Source organism: Cricetulus griseus (assembly GCF_003668045.3).
Source record: "Cricetulus griseus strain 17A/GY chromosome 1 unlocalized genomic scaffold, alternate assembly CriGri-PICRH-1.0 chr1_0, whole genome shotgun sequence".
In the NCBI taxonomy this organism is placed as follows: domain Eukaryota; kingdom Metazoa; phylum Chordata; class Mammalia; order Rodentia; family Cricetidae; genus Cricetulus; species Cricetulus griseus.
In genome coordinates, this window is record NW_023276806.1 from 259,932,048 (window position 1) to 259,940,296 (window position 8,249).

An 8,249-nucleotide genomic window follows, 5' to 3' on the forward strand; every position below is an offset into this window, starting at 1 on the left:
GCACAGGCGGTGTCAGGTAAAGGACAGGAAGTGATGGCCAGTGCAATGGCTGTGATGCTGTGGTCACAGTTCCCCACAGAAGTGCTGTGTTGGGCGCGCCTCTTTCCTTTTCTGGTGTCCATGTCTTATCACACTTCCCTTTAATGAGCTAGTGTTTCTCAAATATAAACACTGGTCCTAAGGACCAGTGAGGACACATTGCCTTGTTTTCCTGTTCCTTCTTGCCCTCATTTCTTTGCGGCACCTAGTTTTCCAAGCAGTGGGGCAGCAGTGACTGCTGTCTGATGGTCTGGCACTGTGCTTATGTTTCTGACCTCACTTTTTGTTTATTGTTTAGTCGCTGATCACATTCTCGCCACACACTGACAGCTGCTATACTGTTGAACATTTTTGGTCAGAGAAACATTCTTACCTGTTTTTTTTTTTAATGATTTATTTATTCTTATTTTATGCGCATTGATGTTTTGCCTGCATGTATGTCTGTGTGAGGGTGTCAAATCCCCTGGAACTGGAGTTAGAGACAGTTTTGAGCTGCCATGTGGGTGCTGGAAATTGAACACCAGGTCCTTTGGAAGAGCAGTCAGTGCTTTTAACCCTGAGCCATCATCTCTCTAGCCCGCTTCGTTTTTTTTTGTTTTTGTTTTTGTTTTTTTTCCAAGACAGGGTTTCTCTGTGTAACCGTTCTGACTGTCCTGGAACTCATTTTGTTGACCAGGCTGACCTCGAACTCACTTAAGATCCACCTGCCTCTGCATCCTGAGTGCTGGGATTAAAGGCCTGTGCCACCCCCACCCCCAGCCAGCCCCCTTCATTCGTATCTGAACATTTCTAAACCAATGATAGATGAAACTAAACTCTAGTTGTGTTGAAAGCTCTACTGTTAGCAGCTTTTTCTCTTGCTTATTTGGATGCATCTTATTTGCCTAGATAATGTTGGGTTTCTCTTTTAAAATTCAAATCCCATTGTGACAGTAACCCTCTCTATTTTTAGCATCCCTACCCAACAGAGGATGAGAAAAAGCAGATTGCTGCTCAGACAAATCTGACACTGCTCCAAGTCAACAACTGGTAAGATGCCAAGTGGTGTCTCTACACCCGTTACTGTGGCCGAGCCGGCTCCCTATGTGCCCTGTGCTGCCGTCGGAGCGCTGCAGCCAGGGACAGCATGTGTCAGGGCCTATTGGCACGTGTTTCTGCCTGGTGGGTGTGCTGACCTAGTGGGCCCTCTTCTCTCCTTTAGATATATGCCTTGGCCAGGTGTGATGGCGCACGCCTTTAACTCAGCACTCAGGAGGCAGAGGCAGGTGGATCTCTGTGGTTTGAGGACAGCCTGGTCTACACAATAAGTTCCAAGATGGCCAGAGCTGTGGAGAGACCTCCATCTCAAAAATGCAAAAACTAACCCATGCCATCACTTTAGGCTTGCAGCTTGGGGAGACAGTCTTGCCTGTGTCCCTGCAGTCAGTCATTCTGCATGGTGGGGCTTAGAGCCGTTCTCCAGAAAGTCCTATCCAGAGACCACCATGTTTCCAAGTGAAATGCTCTCTGCTAGGCTTGGGTCACACTGTGGGAGATAGTTGAGTCCTGGGCATATGTTCCTGTTGTGAGAACCGGCGTCCATCCGAGTGCTGTACATGTGGGGCTGCTATGTACTCCAGTGGTGAGTCTCTTGTCTCCATCTCACTGTGTTCGGATGGAAAACGGTGTTAGCTTCATATAATTAGCTTGCAAAAAGGAAGCACACACCTCACCCAGAAGCAGTCCTAGCTTCACATTGTAGCTGTGCTGTCACTGTCCTACTTGCCTGTGGCAGTTCTAGAGTAAGCCGTGTCATTAGTTGGCTTGCTTATTCTACCATAGATGCAGGACATGGCATCCTTCAGGGTTGCGTTAAACATGCCTACTTGCTTGCATTTGGGCCAGTATTTATTAAGTAGAAATAGCAGGCCATACTGCTGAGTTATTTCCTGTTAAATCCTTTAAATATAGTCCTGGCAAAACCCACAAAGGGTTCAAGCATGTTATGAAAACAGTGGGTCATTCTTGGCTGGTACACTCTCTCTCTCTGGGTCATAGCTCAGGTGTGAGATCTTCATCTCACAGAGCAGAAACATCTATTGCAGATTTCATTATTGCTTGTTTGCTGGTCTTGTGCTGCTGGGTGTGTGCAGGCAGAGCTTCTCGTTTGAAATCATCTTCTGAAAAGACACATCCCTCTTTTTTTTGTTGTTTGTTTGTTTTTGAGACAGGGTGTCTCTGTGGCTTTGGAGGCTGTTCTGGAACTAGTTCTTGTAGATCAGGCTGGTCTCAAACTCACAGAGATCGGCCTACCTCTGCCTCCTGAGTGTGCCACCAACACCCAGCTTGTTTTTTTTTTTTTGTTTTTTTTTTTGAGACTGGGTTTCTCTATGTAACAATCCTGGCTGTCCTGGAACTTGTTCTGTAGACCAGGCTGGCCTTGAACTCACAGAAATCTGCTTGCCTCTGCCTCCCAGTTGCTGGGATTAAAAGCATACACCACCACCTGGCCCTAAATTAATTTTTAAAATGAGTTGGGTCTGGAAATCTAGATAGTTCAGGAGCTTGTCACTCGTGTTCCTCTTGACAGCATGGTTCCTAAAGGGTGGTACCCTGAGCCAAATCTTTACAAGTTCCTTGGCCTGAGTATCCCTTTATCCACGCAGGTTCATCAATGCCCGAAGACGAATTCTCCAGCCAATGTTGGATTCCAGCTGTTCAGAGACTCCGAAAACAAAGAAAAAGCCTGCTCAGAACAGGCCAGTTCAGAGGTTTTGGCCGGATTCTCTTGCATCAGGAGTGGCACAAGCAACATCCAGTGAGCTCGCCATGTCAGAAGGTGCGTCACTTCAGATGGGCAAAGGCGGGAATAATGGGTCAGGTCAGCTGCTGTAGCTGTGAGCCCATTTAGAGCTGTGTGCCTGAGATGCTCTTTCTTTCCATCTATGACGCAAGGCTGGCAAGTTGGCTCATTGGGTAAAGGCACTTGCTACCAAGCCTAAGAACCTAAGTTTGATACCGAGGACAGAACCCCTGCAAGTTGTCCTCTGACCTTCAACCATGCCCACATTACATTACACTCCCATGCATAAACAAATAAACAAGTGTTTCAAAATAAGTACAACAGGAGGAGGCGCCCATGGATGGCTGTTAAGCTCACAGTGATGGGCAGTTAAGATATGCTGCCATGAGAAGGGTCACCTGTCTCGAGGTGTCCTTGGAGAGGTGCTCTCTCTTATTCTCAGCTTAGCTTCAGCAGACAGCGGAGTCCATCCTGCTCACACTGTGCCTTTCTTTGGCACGTGTGCCTCTCTCTTGCTTTTGGTCTCTTCCTTCTCCTTGTCACAGCCGCCATTCTTAGACGTGTCATCAGCAACTCTGTGTGCACGAACTCTTCAGAATCTGGGTTGGTTTGTGTGTGATTTTGTTTTGAGCAAGGCCTCACTATGCTGCTCAGATGGCCTTGAACTCCCGGACTTGAGCACTTGCCTCTCAGCAGTCCTAGTTGAGGTGTATGCCACTGCCTCCAGCTGGGTGTGTGTGTGAGTGTAGATGTATAGGCATGGCCATGTCGTCTTCTTGTTTTTTAAGGTTTGTTTATTATGTGCACAGTGTTCTCCCTGCATGTATGCCTGCAGGCCAGAAGAGGGTATTAGAACCCATTATAGACAGCTGTGAGCCACCACTTGGTTGCTGGGAATTGAACTCAGGACCTCTGGAAGAGCAGCCAGTATTCTTAACCTCTGAGCCACCTTTCCAACCCCTATAGCTGTGTCTTCTTATTATTTCTTTTTTCCCTTGGCAATATTCTGCTATGTGTTTAGGAAGCTTTGGGGGGATAATTTTTTAATTTCTTTTTTTCCCCTCATAATATTTTTATTGATTATTTAGGAATTTCACATCATGAATCCCCGTCACACTCACTTCCCAGTCCTCTCAGGTCCATACCGCAACATTTATAAACTCTGTCCCCCAAAAGAAGAAGTAAAAAGAAAACATCCAATTTGTGTTGCCTATGTACTTACTGGAGCACAGTCAAAGCCCTGGTGGCCAGCCCCTTAAAGAAAACTGGGTCCTCCCTTGCCGCACCCCTGCCGGAAGCCATCACTTGTAGATGCTACACTTCAGCTTCCTATCTCCATTCTTAAAAGTTCTCTTCAGCGGTACCAGTGGTGGCTCACACACACCTTTAATCCCGGCACTCGGGAGACAGAGGCAGGCGGATCTCTGTGAGTTCCAGGCCAGCTTGGTCCACAGAGTGAGTACCAGGTCAGGCTTCAAAGCTACACAGAGAAACCCTCTCTCCAAAAACCAAGGCTTTCTGTCTAGGCTGTTACTTTTTTTTTTTGGAGGGGAGGGTCTCATGGGAAGGGTTGTCACAGAAGCCTTCTGTGTCCCTCTTTCTCAGTTGTCAGTCTGCAGTCATTGATAACACTGCAGAAGTAGCTTCCCTGCCATTTACGGTCAGCAGGAGCACAGATCCTGGCGTTTTTCATTTGTTTTTGGAGTTGAATGTTGTGTTTGGAGTGCTGGATATGGAACCACTAGCCTCACACATGCTACTCCACCACTGAGCCACATCCCAGCCCAGCCCCTGCCTCTCTTCAAGGCTTCAGTTGCCCCTGTTAGAAGTCAGTCAGTGTCACTAGCACTTACGTTCTCTCCCATCCATCTCATGCTGAGTTATTTCTGTTATTCTTTTTGCCACATCCCTGCCCTTCCTTTGCATACTGTTGATTCTGTACAGTGTGAGTTTATCTTAGATGGTATATACTTCACCTTCCCAGAAGTAGTATGAGTATTTTTCCCTCCTTTGGTACAGTGACTGACTGACTGACACATGGATGTCTTCAGTGTAGACGGAACAAGCAGGCAGTACCTGTCTGGGCATAAAGTGCTTTTCTCTGAGTACTAGTGAAGACAGTGACACTGCCATGCTCTGCTTCAGGTGCCGTTGTGACCATCACCACACCTGTGAACATGAACGTGGACAGCCTTCAGTCCCTGTCCTCAGACGGGGCCACCTTGGCCGTACAGCAGGTCATGATGGCGGGGCAGAGTGAAGATGAGTCGGTGGACAGCACAGAAGATGATGGGGGCACACTGGGACCGACACACATCAGTGGGCTGGTGCTGGAGAACAGCGACTCCCTGCAGTAGGACCGGTGCCAACAGGGCCAGCGCGGAGCTGGAGTACCTGACTCTTTATTGTTTGCACAGCAAACATTTTACACAGTTTTCTTTGTAATATGTTTTATATGTAGATATAGAAGAGTGCACTTTTGTATTTCACAGCAAGCTTCAAGATGTCTTCGCTGGTGCAGCAACTTCCTTCAGATGTGCGTGCGTGGGTTTTTAATGCTAGAGATGTGATGAGTGGCCCCTGCCCCTTGAGTGAGTCCCTGACGAGATTAAGGAGCAGTACTGCCAGCTTCTAAACAATTACGCAGTTGCAGTTGAGTTCTGTGGGCGACGGCAGGGCTGGGGCTGCTGCTTGTGTTGCCCACAGGTCTGAAAGGTGATCCGAACTTGGGCTGCAGGGCAAGAGGACGCCGGCCCTGGTGGGCTGTGAGTGCCCACAGCACACTTCAGTTCTCTTTGGGCAGCATTGCCTGTTTCATTTGCTATATAGAAAAAGAAACTCCTATTTTTACCTTGCTGGGATTATTGGATAAAAAACTATTTTTATAAATCAGTTATTAATTGGATTATGACTATATTGAGGATAAATTTCTAGAGAAGGAACAGCACATGCTTGTCTCTCGATTTGGAATGTTCTGAAAGGCAGCCGCCCATGTGTGGTCTCCTGCTCCCCTGGGGGAGGAGGTTCACCATAACTGCTAAAAGGAAACAACCGTCAAGTGAACTTTTGATATCTCCAGTTTTGTGTTCATATGTGATACTCATATTGCATTTTACACTTGATCTAGGCATCTTACAGAGTGTACTCAGTAGGATGTATGGTAAGTAAGGGCAGCTACCATGCAGTGCCCTTATTGTGTCATAGCTCTCTGCCATGCCTAGTCCAGCCTAATTCAAACCTGACTGCAGTTACATGGCTGCCTGGCCATGTTAACTGGGTGGTAATTTTAGATTTTTTTTTTTTAGTTAAAACATGTTATACATAGAATGTTTATTATAAACTAATATAAAATGTGCTCTACCCCACTGGCTCAGAGCTGGGGTAAATATCAAACACCCAAACTGTCTTACATAATGGGTAGACACCTGGAAGTTAGAACCCTGGAGGTGTTTCAGTGGGCTCACTGCTGGCTCACAGGCATATGTGGCTCTCTTGGTGTCACACACTCTTGTTGCATGTTGCTGCTTCCATTTTCAGGGTCCTCCCCTTCCAGTTACCACTCACAGTTTAGGACAGTTTGGGGCCTTCATTTCCTGGTGTCAAGACAGAGCAGACTGTAGGCTGAGGTTTGAGGTTTGCTTTTGGTTTACTTGGGAGGCTTTTTCTCTGAAAACAAGTTCCCTGCTTTGTTTGCAGCAGCTGCATTATCGCAGATGGTAAGCAACCCCCCCCCCCACCGCCGCCCCCATGTCTTGATTCCGTTCAGTCATGGAGCATACCTGGACAGCCAAGTAGTCAACAAAAAGAATGGGGTCTCCTTTCAAACCATTTAAGGAGCCTGCACTACAAAAACCAAAACAACAAAATGTTTTAAGCAGACTTCCCATTACTTATTTACCTGGTGTTTGAATGTTTTAAGTCCGGTATACAAAAGAATGGCCCCTGTGAGCTCCTTCAGAGGTCTGTCACTCTTCCCAAAGGAAGATAGTCCCTGCTGGCCTGCTCATGTCATCCTGGTGGCTGCTCTAGCTGGGACTTGAACACCATGATGTAGCATGCCCTTCCCAGTGGAAATCAGCTTTCCTAACCCTGAACTCTCACCTGCTAAATTCAAAGGGATGGCATGAAGATCCTAAGAGAACCTGGGCATAGTGGCACACTCCTGTAATCCCAATACTCAGGAACTCGAGACAGGAGGCAAGCCTGGGCTAGATAACCTGACCCCGTCCAGAAAAAAGATGGTAAGAGAGCTAGCTCAGAGTCATAGCCTATGTTTCCGTCCACCTCCCATGCATACTGAGATGCTTTTAAGTAACTCCCATGAGCAAGCCATTCTGGTTCATAGAATTACTGCCCAGCGTATTTGTTGTCTGTCAGTTGCACCTTCAAGACACCTGCTTCCTGGGCATTTTGGCACGTGCCTGGAATACAAGCACTTAGGAGGCTAAAACAGGAGGATTGCTGCAAGGTTGAGACCAGTCTCTGGTGCACAGTGAAACCCTGTCTCAAAAACCCAAGCAAAACTCCTGCTCTCCTTTTCTTGGCCTGTGGAGAAAATCTGGAAGTCCATCTCCTTTGAGCTTTGTTTAAATGGTCAGATTTCAGCTTTCGTTCCTGTTAAAGTCCTTTCTAACATTGGAGCCTTTTGAATGTGTTCTGAGACCTACAGTCAACCTGTGTCATTCCTGCTGTTTGGCTGCCTCGCAGAAATCTAGACTGGCTGACCACCCATCTGGTGGGCTCAGTTTTCTCCTTTTTGAGTCCAGATTGTCAAGTAGAAGTGTATATGCAATGTGCACTGTGGCCCTTCTGGCTAGGGCTGATGGGCCACTGTGTAGCCTGCTGAGTGGCCTGCGCACCTGTGTGGGCTGCCCGAGGACGTGCTCCTCTCTGCCTAGCTCCCACATGCTGGCAGGGAGTGCCCATCCTGAAGGCTTCGCCCACAGGTAGCCATGGAACTCGGCAGTCTGCCTTTTTTCAGTTAAGTTCGGTCTTTGAAACTGACAATCTTTAAAATGTGAATACTGTAACAATGTGTTTTCTCGGATTGTTGTCTTTAAAAGGATTTTTGTGAAGCAATTGATTTATCAAAGAAAAAATTAAAAACAAAAACATGCCTTGTGGATGACTGATTCTGTAAAGCTTGTACCACCAAGCTGGCTTTTCACACTAAGTGAGATTTTCAGATTGTCACACATCTTGGAGTGACACTCGAGTTCCTAGGGACAAGTTGACACTTCAGATGTTTAGCTTCATTTCACACCTTCAAGGGTCTGGGCTTTAGTTAGTCATTTTTCAGGAAAAAAAATTGCAAAACAGTTTTCATTGTATTTTTTTCATAAATTGAATTACGTTGACATAACAAGAATGATTTGTGGGCACAGTGAACTTTGCTGGTCCACACTGTAAAACCCCCTGCGATCGAGGT

General features: G+C 46.8%; 1 protein-coding gene across 8 annotated transcripts in view; it reads left to right on the forward strand.

The window, feature by feature from the left end:
- The window catches only part of Pknox1 (PBX/knotted 1 homeobox 1), a 42,097-nt gene extending 34,153 nt beyond the window's left edge, over positions 1 to 7,944 (forward strand). For all 8 annotated transcript variants that reach the window (XM_027394374.2, XM_027394378.2, XM_027394375.2 and 5 more), the window contains 3 exons: positions 992 to 1,068; positions 2,685 to 2,857; positions 4,967 to 7,944. In XM_027394374.2, the coding sequence (XP_027250175.1) occupies positions 992 to 1,068; positions 2,685 to 2,857; positions 4,967 to 5,178 (462 nt within the window). In that variant the 3' untranslated portion in view covers positions 5,179 to 7,944. The remainder of the gene's footprint in view (positions 1 to 991; positions 1,069 to 2,684; positions 2,858 to 4,966) is intronic.
- Positions 7,945 to 8,249: the final 305 nt, after the last annotated feature.